The sequence below is a fragment of the Tribolium castaneum genome, chromosome 2 (assembly GCF_031307605.1).
Source record: "Tribolium castaneum strain GA2 chromosome 2, icTriCast1.1, whole genome shotgun sequence".
In the NCBI taxonomy this organism is placed as follows: domain Eukaryota; kingdom Metazoa; phylum Arthropoda; class Insecta; order Coleoptera; family Tenebrionidae; genus Tribolium; species Tribolium castaneum.
The window spans coordinates 15,593,753-15,618,946 of NC_087395.1; the positions used below are offsets into that span (position 1 = coordinate 15,593,753).

General features: G+C 33.7%; 2 protein-coding genes across 2 annotated transcripts in view; both read right to left on the reverse strand.

The window, feature by feature from the left end:
• The window catches only part of LOC100142416 (hypothetical protein), a 29,074-nt gene extending 24,926 nt beyond the window's left edge, over positions 1 to 4,148 (reverse strand). The window contains exon 1 of the mRNA XM_008199463.3: positions 4,009 to 4,148. The gene's annotated coding sequence lies outside the window, so the exon portion shown is untranslated. The remainder of the gene's footprint in view (positions 1 to 4,008) is intronic.
• An 8,605-nt stretch (positions 4,149 to 12,753) lies between these two features.
• LOC100142216 (uncharacterized protein) lies at positions 12,754 to 25,166 on the reverse strand. Its single transcript, XM_008199466.3, has 19 exons — positions 25,032 to 25,166; positions 24,784 to 24,914; positions 24,619 to 24,735; positions 24,299 to 24,567; positions 22,956 to 23,085; positions 22,767 to 22,906; positions 22,442 to 22,711; positions 21,603 to 22,040; positions 21,338 to 21,554; positions 21,089 to 21,287; positions 20,069 to 21,040; positions 17,965 to 18,139; positions 17,623 to 17,911; positions 17,331 to 17,573; positions 16,939 to 17,283; positions 16,573 to 16,888; positions 13,793 to 14,070; positions 13,579 to 13,742; positions 12,754 to 13,527 (listed from the first exon to the last, which is right to left on the reverse strand). Exons 1-19 carry the CDS (start codon positions 25,060 to 25,062, stop codon positions 12,795 to 12,797), a joined length of 5,457 nt encoding a protein of 1,818 aa, XP_008197688.1. The 5' UTR covers positions 25,063 to 25,166; the 3' UTR covers positions 12,754 to 12,794.
• Between the last annotated feature and the right edge of the window lie 28 nt (positions 25,167 to 25,194).

The window sequence follows — 25,194 nt, forward strand, 5'->3', positions numbered from 1 at the left end:
TCTTTACATTCACAATTTAGCATAAAGGCCTCAAATTTTGACTAAAAATGATTTAATTATCAAGTTGCGGTAACGAGTGTCTAATCAGCTACTTGTGGCCTATAATTCCTAATTGTTGGGGTAAATTACGTAAAAATGGGCTCGATCATCAATGAAATTACGCTTAAATTGCATTGGTGGAGTCGGCGACTTATTAATTTAGCAGAGAATGTCCATGAGGTATGAAATTGCCCCCAAGTGCACCTGAAAGTCTGTAATCGTTTTCGGTTTCTCGTTCGTGCAACAGTCGGTGATTACTGGGAATGGTTCTGTAATACGTATCATAAAAATAAATTCTAAGACATGAGGAACGCTCCTAGACTGTTAATTCGCGTTTCATTTCAGGTGTATCATGTCAACAATCGTCATAATTTCATATTTTAATTAGCTGTCTGGTGCACTAAGTGAAACGCATATCGCTGTTAATTGTGCAAACCGAAACCTATAATTTAGTGTTGCTTCGATCAAAATTCCATTAAAGCAGCATCATTTATCACATGGACTTATTTATTTAGAGAGGTGGTGAATTCGCACATCATTTTATTGTGTGAGGCGTTATTACACGTGTGATGGGAAAATTTGCAGTGGATTGCACAAATTCGAGCTAACTGTCCAGTCAGTAGCAAATACAAAATGTAATTTATCGTGTAGTACCGTAAGTACGGTCAAAATAATTTCATAATTCAGTCTACCGTAAATGAATTCAGTTGTCAAACGATATGTTATGTGGTTGGCGACAAGATTAGAACTGTAAAGCCTGCACTTAATGAGAGGTTAGCAGGAAAGGTTTTTAATAGTTGAGAAATTACAGTGCTTCCTTCATGCGGTAATTTAAATATAAAAACACAGCTTTTCCCATGAAAATTGTTAAAGGATACAACTGTCAAGAAACAGAAAATGTAGCTCTGTTTTCGATCTGTGAAGCACTTAAATAATTAAAGAATATTTCCACCAAGCAAATTAAAATTTTAATCCTTAGTTAAACAAATCTGAATTTCAGACAAAGTTTGAAAAAATTTAAATGCATAGAGAAACATATGGTGTAAAAATATAAATATAAAACACCTGCACATTATGCATGTTAATTTTTTTGCAAACGTTGATTTCTGTGTGATTATGAGCTTGTGAAATATAGTAAAAAATACTGATAGCAGTCTCAATAGGGTTTTGATATAATTTTTATCACCAGATTAGCAAACAAATTTAAATAACCTTTACTATCAAACATACTAATACTGATACTAACTTGTAAATTGATTACAACAATCCAGTGTTCTCAAGAAATATTTGCAACAATTGTTAAAGCTTCTAGTGTCTTAATAAAAATTTATCAAAATTCTTAAAATACAAAGCTCTTTTATTTGTTAAACAATACAACTTTCAAAAACTTTAAAAACATGCAACATTTTATGAAGTCTTTAATCTAATAGGAGGGTAATCTCTTTAAAAATAAACCGTTTAAATATTAATAAAAGTAGGTAATTAAAAATATACAAGGTGACTGTATATTGTGTCGAATAAGCTCTTGAGTAGTGATAAAATACATTCAGTTAATTTACAGATTTAAGATTTTTTTTCAAGCAACTTATTTTTATTTTTTTTTATTTCTTAATTTGTTTTCCTCAGCAACGGTATCGATTGTTGCTCTTTTGTATTCTATGATGTCGAATTTAATTTAACAGTTGAATGTGCAAGTTTTTAAGTGTTTTGTACATCACAGAACATTAATTGGTGTTTTTTCACGAGTATCTGTGTTTAATATTGCAAGAGTGTTCGTTTCCGCTAACTTAAGTCAAAAAAATTTAATCTGAAGCATCAAAAATTTAACTTAAACATTTAATTTTGAAAATTTATCTCTTGTGAAAAAAGACTTAAACAATTTTTTGTCTTAATTTTTTGTTTTAATAACACCTCTCAAAAGATTGTTTGACATTAATATATTTGTTTAAAAAGAAAAAAAAGGTTCTGTAAATGAAAAAATAACTGAATATTTTGAAACTGAATCATATTCGCCATTTTTTAATGAATTAATGTTTAACTAAAACAACGAACAAAAATGGAGCAAAACATCTCGAAATAATTTAAATCGTCAAATTCTTGGGTTTATTTCGATCAAAAAACATAATGTTAAACTATTACTTGCTTACGATGAGTCGTAAAAACAAGCCACAATACCTGGAAATACCAAAAAATCACTTTATTATAGTACTTATTTATTTCTGGATTTACTCCCATATTTATATTTTATTATAAATAAATATTATAAAATACTCTTATTCAACCAAAATTCACACATCAGACAAATATAATTATTTCTTTTTTTTTTTATTAAATGCATTATTTTATTTTTTGTTTTTTTTATTATTTCACAATTTCCCCAGATGTTTTTTTTAATTTTAAAATACTGTTTTCAAACTTTGTAACGAAATTCACATACCAAAAATATTTATTTTAATTTTTTTTTTGTTATTTATTTCACGATTTACCCCCATATGTTTTAATTTTAAAATACTGTTTTTAAATTGTGTAACCGAAATTCACACACCAAAAAAACCATACATAATTTATTATTTCTTTTTTTAAATAAAAAATATTAATTTTAATTTTGTCTTGTTTTTTCATTACTTATTTCACGAGTTACTCCCTTATTTTTTTTAATCTTCAAATCCTGTTTTTCAACTGTGTAACAGGAATTCACACACCACAAAAACAATACATAATTATTTCTTTTTTTAATAGAATATTAATTTTAGAACACACCAAGTAACCGTAAATGGTGTACCGCTTCGAAAATTGTTAAAATTTGTAAATTTTGTTCAAAATAAAAGAGGCAAAACGGTATTTTTATGGTTTATTTATATTTACAGTAACTTATATAAAAACCACTATGTGAAATTAAATTTAAAACCGCAATAGACTTTAAATATCAACTAGATTGACTCACGTCAGTGTGTTAGAAAGTTCACAATTTATTATATTCTAAAGAAGCAGTCTTCTTAGAATTGAATCAAAAGATTTCATAACAGTAAATTATTGCAAAAATCGTTAATCCACCTGGATACCGTTGAAGAAATTGACCTCAAACTCGGCTTAACCTTTAAACTCCAACATGACATAATGATTACATAAACCCGAAATTTACACTAATCTCCCGAGCTCCTTTTTTGATGAATGCAATTTTAATCAAACCCTCCACTTTTACATAATCCAAATTGGTCGATAACCCTCACCGATAAATAAATAATGACCCATTACACGCTTCCTTTACCGTCCTCGCCACTTGTATTATTAATCGGCTATTAGTATAATTAAATTCCATAATTCTTGGAGAAATTGCAAATATAATAACTTTCACTCGGACATCCAGGAAACGGGATTTTTCATCGGTGCATCCTCGCGGAACAATCACCAGTGTCAAGGCAAACCCCGAATGTCGAAATCCATTGTATAACTCTGTTATTGTTACAAAGCACGTAAAAATCACCACTTTCTAGTCAGAACACGGGCCCGAATCGATTAACACCCTGTATGCACATCGGCTATTTTATGTAACGAAAATAACGGCGGTGCGATCGCTGCACCGATATTACGCAATTATTTGGCAATAATAAGGCATGTGCACAACGGTTATTGCAGGAAATTCATGAAGGTGTGTTTGCAGCAATTGACCCGAAGCCTTTTCAGGACACTCGGAGCTTAACGACATCGTTTGCCCGATAGGGGCGTCCCCTAATAGAATAATCGCCTCTAAACTATTCTCTAGCAAATTTTGCATAAGCAATCAATGCGGACAATTTCAGGAAAATATTTTTCAGGTCAAACGTTTTAATTATAACATCCTTGTTGATTAATTGGTTTAATTGAAAAAAGTTAGTGTAATAAAATCAGAGGATTGTGAATTGGTTCATAGTTGCATGTCGCAAGCCCGTGGTGCAAGAGAGCATCGAACTTGTAAAATCGGCTTTTTACCTTGAGTGTGTGAGTGAGTATCCGAAAAGCACTACACGTGTGTTTGTGTTTTGGAGGCAAAGTGACGTGCAACGGCCACAATTCACTGCATTAGACTGGCGATCTAAAGTAGCTGCTTGAAAACCGCTGTGGTAGAGAGTGGTATTTCAGTAACCTACTAAATGTTATACCAGTTTCCAATCCGAGTCTAAGTAGTGACCTCAATGCGACTGCAGGTGAGCATCGCAGGACTTGTCGATATTGTCACAACTGGATCGGGACAGTTAAATAAATCGGAAAATTTGCATAAGAAAAAGCGACGTCAAACAATTTATTAACACTCTCGTGGTGCTTATCAGTAATGACGGCTAATACGGCCGTAACTTTCTATTTTACGCACGTTTCGTGTGCTAAAATCAAGCGACACTCTATTATCTTGTTTCAATATTTCACTCGGATTCTGAAAGGCGGGTTTGCCAACCTCGGAGGGATTTTTCATCGTCTAGACGCGAGAAAGCTGTAAATTACCAATAGGTGATGGCAGGAGTTTCCCGCTTACGTCACGGGATAGCAATGTCTGTCGTAACAGTTTTTTACAATGGAAAATGGAAATTTCCGGCTCTTTTTCATTGTTGCGTCCTTAATGTGGGACCTAGAAATGTAAGGAAGTGTCTTTGTTATGACAATTAAATAAATCTTCCGCAAGAGATTTTTACCACGGAAAATTTCACTGAGTGAGGAGTTCATAAAGGTCGCAATGTCAAGTTCGTGCACCTGTAAATTTTACTGTTGTGCATGAAAATGAACAGAAAACGGGGTTTTTACCTATCACTTGTAAAAGCTTAGGTTTATTATTATTTCATAGAAAGTACGCTTTTAATGCCCAAACAGTAAAAGTGAAGTACCGATACTAAGTAATGATCTGGTCGATATCACCTTATAGTGAAATTGAACGCTAAATTCAATTTATAAAATAAAATATGTTAATCATGTGTTAAAACGCTTTCTCAACGAGATACGAATTCATGAGTTTAAAGCTGTAATTGCGCCTTATTCCCAACTTAGCCAGTCAGCATGAGCTCAAAAAAATCTTAAAGATTTTCATCGTTCTATCGCAACTTTACAACTTTTGACGGACTTGAAGATGTATAGACCGTACAAATGAGTCAAGAACTATTACCAATAGGCAAGAAAAAAACTAATCCAAAGTACGTAAGTGCGCTAAAAGATTTGGGTACTTTTTTTAAAGCAGCATATCTAGCAGTTTTTGAATTTAAAAAAATCGGAAAAAATTAAAATTCAACAAAAATCAAAATTTATACAAATTGCTTACATATAATGGTAAAAATAGTAAAAAAAATCTTTTTATTAAAGATATTGATAAATAACGAATTTTAAATAACGTTGTCTAACAGTCGTGATCGCAATAGAATTTGATCAACAATAAAAATAAATTATTTTTGAAACTGTTTTCTAGGAAATAATTCCCAGTGTTAGCACATCTACAAATTGTAATTTTTTTGATCAATTTTAATTTTTTTTATTCAAAAAAACTGCTAAAGTCTGATAGTAAATTTAAAAATAATTATTCATCGTTTTGTTAGGAAACGATTATTTGGTGTAAAACATAGAAACTTTAAAAAATAATGAAAACTCAAGAAGTCAACAAAATAAGTTTGTAACTCCAGATTTTTTAAACAACGGCTTAAAATTTTTTTTTTAAGATTTTTCCCGTAATATACACATGCTTCTCAACAACGTACCACTGAGTTGGTGCGCTAGTTTTTGAGCAGCCTGTAGATCTGACAACAGTGTATATTAGTTTTCTAGGAAGGTTTAAAAAATATATAGTTATTTTTATTATTGTGGATAAAATTCTATTGCGATCACGATTGTTACATAACTTTGCCACATATCATGACTCAAATGCGTGAACACGTTATTTTCTTTTAAAAAATACATTATTTTCAAGTTGATTGTAAATTTTATGCTTTTTGCATTTTAAAGTTTTTTTTCCATATCAATAAAGATTTCGAATAAAATATAGGTATTCATAAAGTGAAAACGTATAGATTTTAAAACTAACAAAAACAAACATAAAATTTTAATAGAAAAAGAAACAATTCTTCTTTTAAATAAAATGTTCGAACCTGCGTCTTATGACAATGAATACCTAAGGACCCAATCTTCTCCATTATGAAAAAATAGAAGGACCATTATTTTTCAAATCAATCAATTTTTCAAAGATTTTGCTTAATTTTGTGGTTTTAGAGATGTAAGATCACTCGATTAAATTTGGCTAGTTTAATTTTAATTTACATTCTGAACCCCACCATTGAGATTTTTCTCCGAATTTTTCGATTATTTTCAATTTAACAGTGAAATAAAGGCTTTGAACAGTGAATCATTTTTATAAATTGTGTCCTGAACTCAAGCCTAAATCTAGGACTCTCAACAAAAAAAAAGCATTTTAAAGCTCTAAAAACAAATACTTTGTGCACCGGCACTAAAAATACCAAACTATTTCTTCCAAGTTTTCAAAATCTGTTTGTACCAACGTTTGCATGAAAAAAATATAGAATTTGTAAAATTTAAACGTCCAAAATAATAGTCGTAATCCAAATTATCATTTTTTCGCTATTATGAATGAAATAGTGATTTAGTGGTTGAAATTTTTCCTTCCAATAATAATTAATATGCGGGAGCTAATAATAATTTTTTCCACTGAAGATAAAACCAGATTCCTTGACACAATTCTCTCACTTTCAAGGTTCAATATCTTTGAATAACCCCCCATTTTTTAGTTAGATAAATACCGATTTCTCTGCTTTCTGAAAATAAAAGATACCCGCAACAAAGCTCAAAATCAGGGAGAATTTATGAAGCAATTGCGATAATACCCATAATATCGACAGCTTTAGGCACTTTCGAAGTGTGAAATGAAATAATAGTCATAATCCTTGAAACAACAAACTACTAAGTAATTCTTTAATCACGCATGCATTGCATACATTGTCGTTATTAAACTTTCTAATTGTTTGTATACTTCACAAAAAATCGGAAGATTATTACTTGAATTAAAGACACAAATAACAACGATTACAGTACGTGAAGTGTTCCGGCTTCCTAAAAATTAAACCAACAGTCAAATTAAAGATTCCGTTCGACATTGTATGTTAATTTTATTGTGCGGTAAGTAAAGCAGTGCCTGGAAATCGGTCATTTACAGCGGCCACAAAACATTTAAAACCAAGACCTCCCACCTCCAAAACTACTCAAATATTAATAAATAAATCGCAAACAGAAACTTGAGTGAAAATGAAAAGTCAATCAGCATAAAAACCCAATCGTCTCGGATTGAATGCTTAATAAAATGTATTCTAATGTCTGAGATGTTCATTCATGGAATTGTGAAAACGTGTAAGCGTCGCCGAACCGCATAAATTAAAAAATCCTTCATTCAAACCGTGTATTTAATTTAAATAATAAATCCGACAATAAACTTTCCCAAACTCAGATAAGTGTCTTTTGAGACGTAAGAACCCTTCAGCCGTCCGATAAATTTTTGATATGCTCTCTCCGGAGTGCCGCTTCAGTTCAGATTCCGCAAAAAATATAAATTTATTGTTTGCGCCGCGAGCGTCTCATGAAACTTTAACACAAACCGAAACAATATTGCATCAAGCCGAATAACAGTAAAAATTATTTACATAGATGCAAGGCTGCACACGCCTGCTAATTAACGTGAGATCATTTTGAATCGGGCCGGAACAATGCGTAAGCATTGTTATCACTTAAACTAACCGATCGCCCCGAGCTTACTGGCAAATTAAAAAGTGAAATTGCGATAAAAACCTGCTCAAAATCGTCGCAAACTCTTCCACTTCGGACGCCATTACCTTGTCGATCTATTCAAGTTTCAGCGCCTTGCAGTTCACAAAAAGCCAAGGATTTATGGTAATTAGTAAAAGTGCATATTTGTAGCAAGCGATTATTGAATAAAACACATTCACTTGCATTAATGCGTCTGTAAAATTTCTAGAAACAATGCGAAAGCCAAATTAACGCAGACCCTAATGATGTGAGCTGTGCCTACATGTGCAGACTTGACCTCCTACAAATTTTTCTAGTTTAATTGAGGAAAATGGAACAAACGGTATTGTTAATAACATCAATTATGCAAAATCATCTTGGTTAAGGTGTGAGGCGATATCACGAAAAAATCATCAAACAACGAAGAGATTTCCCGACGCTGGCACATTTACACACTAGTTACGTAACCATTTTTAAACGGTCTTTAACTGTACTGGGCAAATTAGAATCTTAAATCGACCTGAGTTTGTATAATTAAAGCAGTAACCTGAAAAGGCATTTCCTGGACTATAAATTGGCCATTATTTCAGTTGACACTAAAATGTCCGTCAGGATTATGGCACAAGTCGTTTGCTCGTAATTAATTAGTATTTAGTGTGTGAACGACACATATTCCATACTATTATGATAGCTTAAGATCTGGGACTATAACATGTTACATGATAAAACCGAACCATAAGTCCGCTGAAAATTTTGTTTCAATAAAAACATCGTTATTGACATTTACTTTCTTTTTCAGAATTAATTCCGAAAAGAGACAATGAAATTTCTAATTGAATTCTATTAAAAATGCTTAGCATAAAATATAGGAAAAAGTTAGGTTTTTATGTTGTGTAGTTTATTTTACAAATGTTGCAAGTATGCGATCATGGAAAAAATGTGAATTTTCCGGGCCTACCGGAAAAGATATTTTTATGCAAAATAATTTTCAAGCTTTGCAAGAGAAATTGTGTAAAGCCCTCCCTAAATCTTGTATGTGTCACTTCAACATGTAGTCGCATTACATCCTTGTAAGAAAACCAATTTTACACTAGCTTTCTCGCCACTTATTCTCAAAGGTCTAAATCACTCGCACCAATCTTTCTTTTAGAATTACAAATGTGTCGGCGAGATCAAACTGCTTCAGTATACCATTAACACTTTTTTACCAAACCTACGAAAACACCAGAGAAAGTGTGCATTTTTATTGATAAAAGATGTTCCGAATGTAACACATCAACCCTTGATTGTATCTCGGCGCTAAGCACACAGTATCTTATATTCTTTACTTCCTTTATCCGCTCGTATTTCCGGCGTTCAGTGTCAAATATTTTTACACCGTCACTTACAACATTTTAAAAAAGCCACCATGGAAGTAACTCTTCCTTTCGCTTCTTTTATAAATGGGGCTAAACCCGTGCATACAAACCGGCTTTCAATGAACATTCACTCTTTACCCGTATGTACCACATTTTCATTATTTTGCTTTGAGACACTTTCTCTGAAATGCACAAATTTCGTACACAAAAATGTGGAATAAGAATGCAAATTTTCCAGCGTAAAAACTGACCCACTTCGGACTGCATTAATCCGCGAATAATAGCAATTATATAACGCGCCGGTGATTAAATCTAAATTAATTAATGTAACTTTCCAAATTTTGTAGGTGCACACAATTCCAACTCATTAGCATATAAAAATGCCAATATGAAAAGATGCAATAATTGCGGCAACGAAAAATGCTCATTTGGTAATTGCACATTTTGTAGCCCGATTACACCACTAACCACGTAGTTACACGTAAGAGGTTTTCGTTTCAGTGGAAATAAGCCACCTATGTAACTTGAAATAAGTAACCGTGATCTACTTTCGTTTTTTGTTATGAGATACGACTATACAAAGACTTGTTCAAGACCAATTGTCTTAAAGAGTTGGGACAGGTTTATTAAATTAGCAGGTGAGATTTTTTAAAATAAGATACGATTAAAATTGCAAAATAATGCTCGACTTAACCGCAACTAAAATAAAACTGTTTTTACGGTTCGGTAGTGAGTCGGCATTTAACTGTTGAAAAATATTTCTCAACTGAATGAATAAATAAATAAACAGCACCGTTTTAGCAACTTTTGTGTGAAAAAATCAGTATCCGTTTGAGCTCATATAGCAAGCTGGTAAAGTTTTTTTTAGAACAGCCGTAGATACTAATCACTTGCCTTACGAAAAATTATTTTTAATTATTATCAGGTATATGTACACACATGTGTCTTAGAAAAAAGCTGCAATACAAACTTGTGTTTTGGACGTAGCTTTAAATACTGATGAATTTGACATAAACTTTTCAATTCAGCTTAGCTTTTGAAACTTTTTTTTACGAAAACACTCTCTTTCTAAAATTTGTTACACAAAAACTAAGAATCCCAGAAAGGTAGGATTTTGTCCAATTTAAAAAGGAAAGTTTTCTTGAATCTTAAAGAATTAAATTCCCTACAAAAAAGTTCGCGAAACCATATGCCTATCTTCAACCATTTAAGCCCCAAAAAACTGAAAAAACTGAAATCGACCGTATTTCGTATAATATTACCAAAACTACGAATTGTGGTACAAAAATGAGAAAAGATTTTGAATCCTCAGACAATTTTACGTCAGATACACGTATTTTTGACCTATATTTTTAGTTATTGTGATCTTGATTAATTTTTTATTGGCAGATAATCAAATCAAAATTTTGACAAGTTGTTTTATTCATTTTATTATTTGCACAATTTTGAATCGATTATTACTAAATTTTGCACAGAATACAGATAATTGATTGGTAAAAAGGACTACTAGTCATTTTTCGAGTAGATCTCTTTCCATTTTTTTTATTTTTTGGTAGATTAGAAAAATGGAAATTGACCGTATTTCGTCTAATATCTCCAAAACTGCGAATCTTAGAACAAAAATGAGGACAAATTTGGAATCCTCAGACAATTTTACTTTAGATAGACATATTTATGACCTATATGTGTGGTTATTGTGATCTTGGTTAATTTTTTATTGGCAGAAAAGCAAATCAAAATTTTGAACAAGTTGTTTTATTCGAATTATCTGCACAATTTTAAATCGATTGTTACTAAATTTAGCACAGAAACAGATAATTAATTTGTAACAGGACTACAAGTCGTTTTTCGAGTAGATCAATTTCCATTTTTTTTTAATTTTTTTTGGTAGATTAGAAAAATGGAAATTTACCGTATTTCGTCTAATATCTCCAAATCTGCAAATTTTAGAACATAAATGAGAACAAATTTGGAATACTCAGACAATTTACGTTAGATAGACATATTTTTGATCTATATTTTTTGCTTATTGTGATGTTGATGACTTTTTATTGATAGATAAATAAATTAAAATTTTTACCACGTTGTTTTATTCGGATTGTATGCATAATTTTAATTCGATCTTTAATAAATTTTACACAGAAACAGATAATTAATTAACAAATGAGGGCTACAAGCTGTTTTTACAAGTAAATAAAGGAAAAAAGAAGTAGTTTGTTAAAAGTTGAAAAAGCTGATGAAAAATCTAATTTTTTGTTTTTGCTTCTTAAAGATAATTAAATTATATCTTTCTAACAACAAAGTTTCAAATGTCTTCAGTTATAACTGAAAAAATATGTGACCTTAAATGCTAATTTTAGTGACAATGCAGTGACCACTGTTAGGTACCATATAATCCACCAGGGATAAGTTAATCAAGTTTTTATGAGAATTGAATATACACCATAAATACAAAAATTTGAGTTATTTCGATGTAGTAAATAATGATAAATAATGGCCTAAACGGGACATAAAAGCTGTTATTAGCTATATATTTCGATTACTGAAACAATAGTTAATACTTTTTTTAATGTTGAAAGGTAAATAAATACCTTTTGAATAAGCAATCAGTAAGACACTTAACTGCTAATGATTTTTTGAGAACATTTTAACTTATTTAACTTGCGACATATTTCTTCATTTTTTTATCTTCTTGACAGCGTTGAGCTAAAAAAAGTTCGAACTTTTTTTCAGTGGATTCTCAGTTTTTGTATAAAAGCGTACTTTCGCCAAAAATTAAATTATTTCGAAAGCTACATTTAATAAGGAAAAAAGGGTGTTCCATTTAAAATAATTTAGTCAAAAATAGGCTTGAGTCATTCGCTGGTGCACCCTGTATAAAATGCATTTCTTCCGCGTTGAGGATTTGCCGTTGAAAGTTTCCCAGCGAATGCACTCTTCAATATAATAAAATATTGCATGCGGTACAATAGCCGTAAGAGTATAATAAAACAATTATTTTCATTTTCACAACAATGTTCACATTGTGGTGCAGCTTTTGCTTCCTCGAGTTATCAATAGATATGTCGTGGTTGCAACAATGGGTAATAAGACGGAAATTGCACCACAGAACTAATTACTCATCTAACTCCCAATATTAATTTTTCTCTTGCCCAATGGGACTTGTAATAATTAATTTCCTATCGTGAAAGTTATCAATTAAAACAAAATTGCAGTAATACGAATAAGGTCCGGCCTAAATCTAACAATTAAAGAGAAATTTTAACGACGACACACCAAGCTTTTCTGTAATTATTAATTTTCGCACCGCCTGGGGGTTTACCAGAAATGTGCCAAAAGTCGAAAAAATCAGGTTTATGGCTCGAAAGCTCGCTTTCTCTCAACCGCCGGTTTATCTCTGAAAACGCCAAGTCCCTCAATCAAGTTCACTGTAATTAACCGATAATTTAAGGCGAAGTAACAATGAAAGTTGAACCAATTAAGTAACAAATTATGAATAGGACGCTAATAAATGGAATTGAAAGAAAGTGCCACCTTCAATACGGTCACAATTTCACTTTCTTTCATAATTGCTGCGGGAAAATGAAAGAAGGGGGTCGAAAAATTCGTTTATTGGCAACTTTACAAACTTAAAAATTAATTGGTCTTCAACAAATTTTTAATATCTGTAAGTCTCGACTTGATTTCCGGTTGATTATCGCCGGAAATGTCGACCAAGGCCTGGTCGAACATTTCACGCAGTTTTTGGAACTCCTCCGCGTGGTTTTTCTGCTTGAGTTTGTTACCCATGCAGAACACGACGTTGAGCGACTCCTTGCGGAGCCGCGTGTGTTTCGATATTCCCAAAGCGTATTTAATCGCAATTATGATTTTATCGACGATTCTGCCCAACTTTTTCTTATCGTCTGCGGCCAATTCCTCGTTTAATAAGATCAGTTTATCGACGTAATTGTACAGTGCTGACACTACACTGACTTGCACGGAGCGTGTAATACACGGTAAGCACTTAACGCAATGCTCGACGAACATTTCCCCGTATTTATCTTGGGTGAGTTTGCTTTTTGCAGGCCATGTTTTACCCAAAGTTTCGTAAGCCGTTTCTTTCAATTTAATGCTATTCTCGCGTTTCTTCACCATTTCCTCCGACGAAATATCTTCGTCTTCTTCCTTCACCGAGTTGTCATCGGTCAAGATCGACTGAATTATTGCATAGACCTCGTCGAACTTGTCCACTTCTAGAGCCGATAAAACGTCCCCTAAAGACCCCAACGCTTTTATTTTATACCCGATCTCGTCTTTACGACTCTCTTTAATCACAGCGTCTATTATCAAGTCGACGTTAACACCTTCATCCTCCTTGATTGAATCCCTGTAGTGCGTTTATTAAAAAACCGAGATTTTTCACGCGCAAACATCTCACCTGCAATTTGAACAAATACTAGCGAGCGCTTTTAACAATTTATCTTTCCCATTCCATGTCCGTCCTGATAAACCATTCAATAGAATATTTATAAGGGCATTCCTATGTTTGGCATCCATCGTCGTACCTAATTTGCTTGCCACCGTCGAAACGGCACTCGCCGCCTGATTCGACCGAATTAAATGTGAAATTAAAGCATTTTTTTATTACTGACCTGGGCCTTCATCGTCCACGAAGGTGATTCTAACGCCGTTTTCAGGATATCGCAGATGACTTCGATATTTTGCCGGATTCCGGTTTCCGTGCCCGGACTATGTTCCGACCAAATTTCCGTCCACACCTCAAGAGTGCTTTCCGTCTCCGGCGTTTTCTCGCAATGCATTGCAAAAAACACCAGGGGCAGAATCACCTCCGAGTGCGATTTTAGCACTTCCTGGTTGTGGATTCCGATCGACTGAATTGTGTAAGCGCATGCCGAACGGATCGAATCGTCTAAAATGCAAACAGAAATTAACAAATAAACAGAAAAAAAATTTGGCTTTAAGCAAAATACCTTACCAACATGCTAATAATTAACGCAAATTCTATGACAAATTTCTTTCACAGAAATCCACGACACTTTTACATTTTTAATAATTTCGTGATCCAAGAAAATACAAAAATAAAATAACACGATTTTCGACAGATTCGGTATTTTTTGCGTAATTTTTAACAAACTTCGCAAAATAATAAGCTCTCTGGTTGAAAAACGTGCTTACTTAAAAAAAAGGTACAAATAATACCATTTTCGACCCAATACGACAATTTTTAGGTTTATTTTTAACGAAATTTTGTGAAATAATTGCGTTTTTGGATGAAAACGTGCGAACCAATATTCGAATGTTGATAAAAGACGTTCAGCTAGGCATAAAAATAAATCTTTTACCGAGCAACTTAATTTCTACTTTTTTTTCTCTCATAGCACTTCTTTTGTTTCAATCAATGTTGTTGTCCGAATTTGTTAAATAAATATATCTCGTGAAAAATTCCTTAAAAAAATTCTGTTATAAGAACTGTTAACTCTGGTGGATAGCTACGAAATAACAAGATTTCGCAAATAAATGCGTTTTCATTTCATAATCGCGCTTACATTCTCCAGAATGTAAAAACTGCTCAATTTTTAAACTGAGTTGGTAATTTTTCGGTAAACAAATGCGTTCTGGCTGAAAAATGTGCTAAACTCTCGAAAAACGACAGTCCATGACTGATTTGATGGACAATATTAAAACTAAAATTAAAACAAAAATAATTATATTTTTTTAAATATATATTGTATACAAATTGGCGCATAAGCTCTTCAGTACGTTATAGCACACGCTCCAACAAACTCTAAAAAAATAATAAAAAAACTCCCTCTTAATAGCAGTATTAAGAAGTAAAGTGATTTTTATTTTTCTCTTAATTTCTTAACATATTTCTAACCGGTAATATAATCAAAAAAGAGACCAAAAATTCTTTACTTTTTCACGTCAAAAAAAAACTGAAAATTATTTATTATAATTCGAGGAATCGATTAGCATCAAGGACATCGCCTAATTCCCAATAGTTTTTTGGTTATATATTTTTTTAATTTTACCTATTTTTGCTTTTATGAACAATTTGCGAGTCTCAGTCGGAGAACAATGATCTTTTTTGAAAAAAAAAACAGATAATTAAAAGAGCTTTCCAAAGATAATAAGCTTTATATTCTAGCTTAGAGGAACTAAGTAAGCTCTGGTTTAGAAGGAAATTTATTATTATAATTACTATTATTATTATTTCTAACATTATAGTAAAAAATCCACAGTTACACAAGAATAACTACTCAAAAACAATTAAAATAGAAGTCCGGCAAAAACATCCAAGTACTGACGATGTTGTCAATTTTACCAAACAGTCTTGTGGTGATAAACTACAACAATGATGATTTTTTTATTACATTTTCAGAGGATTCCTAAAACATTTCCTATAAGGCACTAGAGAGTTTAGGTGTTATTTTATATACACCTTGTATTTAAAATATCCAAATTCTGAATCTAGTTTTTAGAAAAAAATACAGTCAAACCAAACCAAAAACCACAAACCAAAAAAATATTTTATTTTTTAAACAAAATTTAGCTAAGTTTCAAACCAAAATATACAGTTTTCATTGGAGCCCGGACTTGTGGCTCTCTAAAGGCCGTTATACTGACATTCGACACACTTTACCACAGCCTCCTTCAAGGACGGAGAACTTCGTTTATAAAAACAAAACGAAATTCAACAACAAATGTGTAATTTTTTACGTTTCACTGCCACACGATGTAAAAAACACGATGTAAAGAAACATTAACACATTTAAGTAAAAAGCGCATCAAAAATCAATTGTTGGCGTTATAAAAATTTGATTTTGTAACCGTAATTTTCGTAACCGAAAGTTTTTATTTTATGAAGGGCTGTCAAGCTTGGAATAATCCAACTCTGAATAAAACAGTCGCAAATACCCTCATTTTGCTTGAAAATGAAACAAACACAAAAACTGCGTCAAATTAAGCACAAATTGTTTTTTCGTGTTGTCTCTAATAACTTAAATGGCGTTTTTCTCGCATAATTAATTACGCAATTTTGTTACGTCTTCGTAATTTGTTCGCTACAAATTGGTTAAATTAAGCGAAAAATCATTAGAAAATCAAAAACCTTATTAAATAAACCAATTACCACCCAATTACACACTTTTCACACACAAAAAAACACTGATAAATTAATGACGCTTAAATGACATTTCTGGCTCACAGTCGACTACGTTATTTTTCCGTGCCATCTTAGTCTTGTGTAAATGGTCGAATTTAGTATTAAAAATTAATAAAAACCAACAACAAAGTATTAAAGTTAATTAAAGACTCGATTAATAAAATTCTAAACAATTGTTTTTCATTAAATAAAAAAATTCTTCGATTTTTCGTTTGGTCAAAAATAAATGCAAAAAGGCATAAATACCTTCACGCTCAAAGTACCAATGCTGCAACTTGGCAAACAACTTCTCCAAACTTGATTCTTTGGCCGTTGAAACCAAATGCCCAATAGCACTTGCATAATGCTTCCTTATTGCGGCATTTCGATCAGTTAACCCATTTACAAGTGCTGCTAACAACTTCCCAGTATAGGGTTGCAAATCCTGTCCCATCTGCACCACCAAAAGTGTCACAAAATGCGTACATGCAATCCTCGTCCCCAACCCAACCGAACCCTTCAACAATTCAACAATTTTCGGAACCAACTCCTCCAAAATCGACGCATCGGCGTACTGTAGACTCTAAAACCCCCCAAATAAATAAAACAAACACAACCCCCCAGATTTAATACTTTCGAAACTGTTTCCGTAGTGAAATGCGATTTGGCAAAAGAAGCCCTCGCACTGTCCACAGCCTCCTGGGCCTGGCTTTGCGCCCCCAACATGGTGCTCAAATACGACAGTTTCGTCGATTCCAACTCGCCCGTGGCTTGCAAAAGCGCCGGAATTAACTTTGGCAAGAACGGTTTCAGCTGCGAGCCGGCCGAACCGACGAGTTCTGAAATAGTCTGAAGACTTATCAGGCGAATTTCAGCGACCGGGTTCGTGATCCCGTTATTCAGCAGCGGAGGCAGAATAGCCTCGACCATTTTAACCCCGGCTTTGCCCTGCCCCACGTCACACCCTCGGATACACAACTGCAAAAAACCATCAACTCTGAGCAAAACCAAGCCGAATTATTTACTTTGCTCAAAACTCTGGCGGTTTTATTTGCTGTGAGTCTCGTGGCTTCGTGGTGGTCGTCCATGACACGGAACAGTTTGCTCCAGAGTTCGTCCATCGAGTTGACACAGTCGTGAATCGAGCGGTTTCCCGCCCCTTTTAGGAAATCCTGCAAGGCGAGACAACACGACTGGCGCACTCGATACTGGCCTGAATTTAAATTTTCCAAAAGATCGGCTAGAATTTGGTCGTAATATTGGTCCAACTGAAACAAAACGATAGAGAAAAAAACTCACTTCGAACACACTGATTACAGTTTTCTGCGGCTCTGAAACCAACACCCTCCAAATGTTGTGCATGGACGCTTGAATATTGGGGGTTGGGTCAAATTGGTATCTGTACAATTTTGGGATGATTAAAGGTAGGTGTGCTTTTAGGTCTTCGCCGCAGCGTTCGGCTATTGACGAGAAGCCGAAAGCTGCGCCTTTTTTCGAACACCAGATTGCGTTGTGGTTTGCAAGATGCATAAATTGGTAAATCAAGTCGGGTTTGTTTAAATCGGATGCCAATGAGCACAGTTCTTTGTACGTTGTTAAGTTACCCCTAAAATTAAATGTTACCCCCAAATTTTTATTATTTTTTTGACAATTCAATACCCAGTTGGAGCTGTACCTAACTGGCCCTCTTCAAACAATTTTGTATCGTCTGTGACTTGGGTCACTTGGCGAGTACCCGAAGTCAATTGTTTTACCAGTGCTGTGAGTAATTCCTCTGATTTGTACGTGTCGTAGACGACACATAAACCCTTAGAGGCGGCGTCTTGTACAATATCTGAAACCCTTTACTGATGAAAATACCGTAAAAACAGTGCCGGACTCTTCCAAATTTAAACAAAAAAAGCAGTACTCCATCCAATTAAATAATTATTATTAGGACTGTACCGTAGCTTTACTTTTTCTGCAAAAAGCAGAAAAATTTTACGAGACCAGTAAATGCCCAAATATTTTAAGAAAATTTATTGAGGCCACGAATTCTGCACCTGAGACCCACCACAGCCAAATCTATTTTGTTCAAAAAATAAATAGGTACGGCATTATTTACAAAAATTATAGATATTTAAATTTTTTAAGTCTAGCGTAATGTCAGAGCAATTTATTTCAGCTTTTTGCATAAAAAAGAATTTTAGAGGTTTTGAGCATTAAAGTATTAAGTCCATTTTGTGCCCTAAGCCAAATAAAAACAAATAATTCTTTATTAACCTGTTAGATCCACTTAGAACAAAAAATTCCATAACAAAATAATTGGACAATAAGAACAATAAGAATCCAAATTTCCGCAAAACTGAGTAAGTAAAGTTGTAGCAAATTATTTAAATAATTACGCCACAATTAATGAATAAGCAAGGAAAAAGAAATAATTCTCAAAATTGAAAACTAAGGTGAAAAAAGACGTAAAACACAAATCAATAAGTTACAATGCTCTAAATTTTTCAATTTATTAACCCATTCAGAGCACTTCCAAGTGGTAATTTTGAAAATATAAATTGACTTTTTGTGAATTCGGAGTCACCAGAAGTCCGACGAAATCGACACCGTCTTGTGTAAAACTGTCCAAAAAAATTTATATGCCAAGCGTTTTTATCTGAGGCGGATAGTTCTCGAGTATTCACTTTGAGATTAAAAAAAGTAGAAACTATGATTTTGATTAACTTAGTTCTCGCTGTTTGATAGACAATTAAACGCCAATTATTCCAGTGATTCTTTTAATTCTGAGATAAATTATAGTGTTCAATAAAACACATTTAATATCACCTAAGAAACCTTTGAGAAAAATTTCTTTATACGTATTTAGCTCATAATAGATAAGATTTATTGCACAATAATAATCCAAATTTCTGAGAGACCGGAATTGTAAAGCAAGAAAAAGAAAGTATTTTGTTAACAATATTTACAAAAACTTCCAAAATTCTTTAAATTTCTATACACGTATCTTTAACAGGAGCTTATCACCACACTCTTAGAACTATCAGAAAATAATCGCAGATTATTGTAACCGACGCATCAAAATCTTCCAAAAAATAGAATATTCGAAACCCATTCTAAAATATAAGAATATTTCGTAAAAATATTTTGTACCAATAAAAGTGGTTTCATTTCGTATCTTTGGTTAAACTCCCTCTCCCTTAAAGTCCCTCTAGTTGACTGGTGGCAAAAAAATTCCAAATAGTTCGCCTTTTGCAGTTAGCTCCCGATTATATTTGAAAGGATTTAAAAAAAGGACTCTTCATGCATTTTTCAACAAACAAAACAAAAAAAAGCAAAAAATAAGAAAACCAAAAAATTCAGAGCAATTTTGTTATCAAACACCAAACAAAATGTAAAAAAATAAAATAGAAAATACAAACTGCTGTCTTTCAAGACAGTATATTCATGCATAAAAAACAGCCCTTTCACACACTGAATCTAAAAATAACTAATTTTTTGTAAATATTTTGTGAAAGTACAAGTAGGATTATATTTTAACGGAAAAAAATCATTTTTAAAAGTTATCAAACCTCAATCTTTAATAAAAGAGCCACTTAATTAAATTTATGATGAATATTACAAAACTGAAAATAAAACAATTACAGAACTTACAGCAACTGGTATTCCCAGGCAATTGTTTTCAGTTATCAAAAATCTCAACAAGTTCGTAACCACCTTGCCAAATTTTTACTTAATTCGCCTTAACACTTTTGGGAAGAGTCCGACTTCCACTTACCGTTATTTTCGCACAGCAAATCCATGAACGTATTTTGCAACATTTGTAACTTCTTCGTAATCGGTTCCCTCTCCCCACACCCTTTCAAAATCGCCAACAACCAAATACACGACGCTTGCTTCGAATTCGGATGCGGCATTTTCGCCAACTTCAGCAACTCATCCAACAAACAATCCAAATTATCATCAACCATAGCTTCACTCGTATTCGGAACATAATCCTTCGGAAGCGTCGTCCACGCATTTCGCGCCTCCGGCGACCACACACTCTGACAACACATCACCAACGACTCCCCGATCGTAAAATGCACCTCCACGTCTTTGGTGTCCTTCGACGTGTTAACAAGCCCTTGGATTATCTCCTTAGTGTGCGGGAACTTCTCCCCCACACACATCAGTCCGAGGGACTTGGCGGCCTTTTCCCGAATTTTCGCCGACAATTTCGTGTTGTTCATCACGTCCATTAAGCGATTAACGACGTCCATTTTCGTTATGATATCGTTAGCTGGGCGTTTGGCGTCGGGACTGCCTATTTCTTTGGGCTTACCGTCATCGAGAGGTAATGCAGATTTCTGTACTATCAAACCGAGACTACTACAAGCAGCGCCAACCAGTTGCGGGTTCTGGTGCTTCAAAAACGTAACTAGTGTTGAGACTGTTTTTTTGTGCACGTCACGACTGACTGAATTATACGTCAGTGCGAACTGTACACAAGCACCAAGCGCTAAAAGGGCCCCATGTTGGGCCTCCAGATTTTTACTTTCGGATTGTTTTAACAAAAAATTAATGGCACTTTCAAACTCCTTTGAATCGGGACTAAGTACAAGGGAGTAAAGCGTGGAAGCGTATTCTCGGACTTCTTCCTTGGTCGAGTTCAACTGATCTCGGACCCATTGTGTGTCTTTGAACAACACTGAACTTAATTGGGGGACGCAACCGATTATTTCAACCATGCAACTTAGGGGCTCTACAGCTGGAAGTGCGTTAATTGTGCCACATACTTATTTTTTCTACGACTTACAAGGATTTGCTAGTAGCAATTGCTTGACTAGTGAAGTGTACTGAAGGATTGGATTAGTTTCGATTGACTTGTTTGGGTCGTAAAGACCTTGAAGGTACTCTCGAATGACCGGCGTGTGCTCACACGGGTGGTTCAGAATATCACGAGTTAGAGGGACTTCCAAATTTCGGACCAAGCAAAGTCGCAAATAAATAATCAACTACAAATAATAAAGCAATGCAAAAAACTCTTTGATTGTAATTCTCAAACCTCAACGTATGTTCGTAGGTTGAACGGTAGAAAGTGGTTTCCAACCGAAAACCTTTTTGCGGTGTCTTTGACTAAACTTTCGGCCTCGCTGTGGACATAACTCACAATTTCCGGAAACTGCGGTGTGATAATTTTATTCTTTTTCGATAAATCTATTTCTGTCTTTCGTGACGTTCCATAAAGCGCCTTAAAAGCTTCAGCAGACACGTCATCTTTGCTAAATAAATATTTCCCAACCAACTCACAACTCAAATTTTCTACTTACCTATCACCCGTCAATAATAGTAACAAATACTTGGACGGGACGTGTTCAGGTGGAAAAATCGTAGCTAGAGTTCTGACCGCCACAAACCTCACCATTGACTCTTCGGAACTCATCCGAAATTTGATCAAAGCGAAGAGGATATTCAAGCGACCGTCTTTATCGGCTTCCTCCAAACAAACATCGAACTTGTATGCCAGAATTAGATTAAGGAGGCCTTCACGAATTTGCAATTTTAAGTCGGGATTGGCTGATTCCAAATTTTTGAAAAACATCTCCAAAAGGTTGATATCGTGGTAAACGATTTTCGGGAATCTCTGTGCTAGGGCCCCTATCAAGACATAGGCTTGGCCTTGGTGCGTCTCTTCGCCTTCCTTGATCAGTTTTTGGAGGCCTGACAACAGCACGGGGGCCACTTTGCTCAAGGGGCCCTCGTCAGCGCTGGAGAAAATAATTAAACAGTTGGTAATGGAACGAATAAAAAAAAATATATTTTCAGGTGTTTAAGTTTAGCTATTAATAATACGAGACCGAGTTATGCAACGAGCGTATGCGAGTGCTATGGGAAATGTGTATTAAAATAGTGTTTATAATCTAGGATTCAGATATTAAAAAGAAGGCTTAAAATGTTACCAACAAAAAAAAATAAATAAAAAAAAAATCACGCCATGTGTTGACTTCATCCTCTACATTTAAAGAAAAAAATTATAAAAAGAACAAAGAGTAAACTTTAACTTGTACAAAATACTGACAAGAAAAAACCACTACTAACGTAATAAACTTTTTTATCGGACGCTGTTATTACGAAATAGAGTTGGAAAAATGAGCTATAATTTACTCACTATCTGACGAGATTCATGGTGAAGTTCAGGGCCAAAGTCTTGAGCCTGGTGTTGGTGTTACTGCCGTACAACGAGTCAAAAATCAGCTGAATGGAAGCGGGAAATGCGAAAGCCTTTCCTGTGATTCGGCACAAATAAGTCAAAAGTTTAAGCCTTATCCTGGTACTAGCAGCTGATTTGATCTGATCCTCTTTTAGATTTTTCGATTGTGAACCTAAAAACATGGTAAATAGGGGCATAACGACACTTAGGGAGCCCCAATCTACAGAGCTAAAAAAACACATTTAATAAGAAAAAATAAACGACAAAGGAGCAAATCAATTACCCGACGACTTTTTTCAATTCCATGTCGGCTAAATTAGCTACAGTGAAACGCGTATCGGCGGCTGCTACCACGAGGTGAATTAAAATATCCTCGTCTTTGAAAACACCATGTGCTAGAAATCGTACGATTCCCAGTTTGATCTACAAATTAGTTTCTGATTGATGAAGGGAAAAAAATTCGAATGTGTACCTCTTCCAGTTCTTCTGGTTTCAAGGGGTTGTTTAAAGTTATGCGTTTAAAGGAGTGAAGGCTCATGCAAGGGGGCACAGGGAGGGATACTGATCTTTGCTCATTTTCAGGCGTTTGAGGTGAAAGCGCCCTACAATTCAAGTCTGACTTGATATCTTAATTAAGTTTACGTTGGACTAAAATCAGGAGGGGACAGTGGGCAAAAGTCGAAGAGAAACAAAAAAAATACCAAAAAATATAAGAGAAAATAGCATTTTTTAGCAATTTATTTAAACTCTACGAATAGTGCGAATACGATTAAAGACATAAAAAACATTAAGAAAAAGATACATAATTAAGTTTACACAATTCTCTACAAATAAATTACTTTTCCTTGTATTTTACAAGTGGGTAAGTAATATTTTAATAATTAAGGTATTTTAGATGTTGCAAATCGTAAATAATGGCTTGAAAATATTTGTAGTTAGAAATACCAAAGACTTTAGATTTGATAACGTTAAAGATATCAAAAATTTATGTAAATATTTTGTTGTTAAATAAAAATTAGAACATGCTATTTGCTCCAACAAATAAATTAAAAAAAAACAAATAAATAAACAACTAAACTACACTACAAAAAGGAGATTTTAATAAATGCATAGCTAATTTTAGTGACTTGAAAGTGTAGAATTTAGCACTTAAACTGCAAAGTTTTCGGGCTTTAAAGATATTAATTTGTTTTTTTTTCAAGCCAATGCAATCATGAATTAATTTTTTAATTTTCAAACAATTACAGATTTTAACATTTGGAGAAAAAATCAGAAATAAATTTCTTAAATAACCACTTTGTATTTATTTCAAATTACAATCAACTTTTCGTACACATATTTGTCGATAGTTAACCGTAATTAACACATTTAAAAAATTAAGATTGTGAACTTTTCATAAAAAAAATATTCAACACAATTTTTTGTAATTTTTGAAAATTTTTATGACCCAATGTATTTTTTTTTATTTGATTTAAACCTATTATTAAGTTTCATAAGAACAAAAACTATTAAGTTTTTTTAAAACGTTAAAACTCAAATACTATTATTTAAAAAGAGATAAGACCTGACCTGTGAGGTAATGCTTTAATATCTAATGGTAAAAAACGATCTTTAAGTTTTTTTTTTTTTGTTTGAACTGTTTCTATTTAAGGGAGTTCAGTGTTGTTTCAACCTTAAGGAAACTGGATTCTCTAAAACTTTGCTAGTTTTTTGCTATTTTTGGTACTGTATTCGTAACTTTTTTAAAAAATATAGAAAGAAGCGTCAAATTTTCGCCCCCTAGTTTTAGTCCTCCGTATGTTTCATCATAATTACCCATAAGGCAAGAGAAGCATATCCAAGAGCATGTCAAGCAAATGTTTGGCAATTTGCGGCTTCTCATTCAAGCCAAACAAAGTCGCCACCTTCTCAGGCTCAGTCGGGACCTTAACTTTACCCAACACCAGTACAACCAACAAAAGAATGCTGTCCAAATGAGCAACAGGTTTCTGCTCCAACGCATTCAAAATGACTGGGACAAGTTCGGCCTGTCTGTCAGCACTCAGTCGTGGGAACCCCAGTTTAATATAAATAATTGTAAAATTCTAATTTTGGAAAAACATGAGTGAGGGGGCGTTTCAGTAATACAACCATACCGTGACAAATGAGGTAGATGCCGGGTCTTGATACTGTTTGATCAAATCTTCCACAGGCAGCTGGATTTGAGGCCGCGTTTTCACCCGTTTATTTACATGTATTAGCAGCTCCATCACCTTAAAATCAACAGTCAGTGCTGCATTTTTGATGAGTCATTATATTACTTTCTTGCGAACGCTTTCCTCAGGGGATGCCAGTTTTAGTAAAACGGGGGTCAGGAACTTAGAAAGGAGGTTTTGGAGCTGCTCGTCACTATCAGCTGAGCCCAAACGCAAAAACACCCGCTCCAGGAGCACTAAAACACAAGTAACAAAAACATTACAAAAAATATTTAAAAAATGTGTGTTTACGTTATTAACACAGCGCACACATGCTTTTAATACGTAATTTGTTTTTTATTTAAAATACTCACTCAATTCATTTGCAGAGTCCGCCATGGCCATATTTATTTATTTGGCAGCTCCTGTCAAACAAATGTAGCAAAAAATCCCTAACACAAAAATTCGAAAACGTTGCAAAATTACAACATTCATTAAAATTACAACGTGTGAACGTGGCAAATACTCAACTAGTTC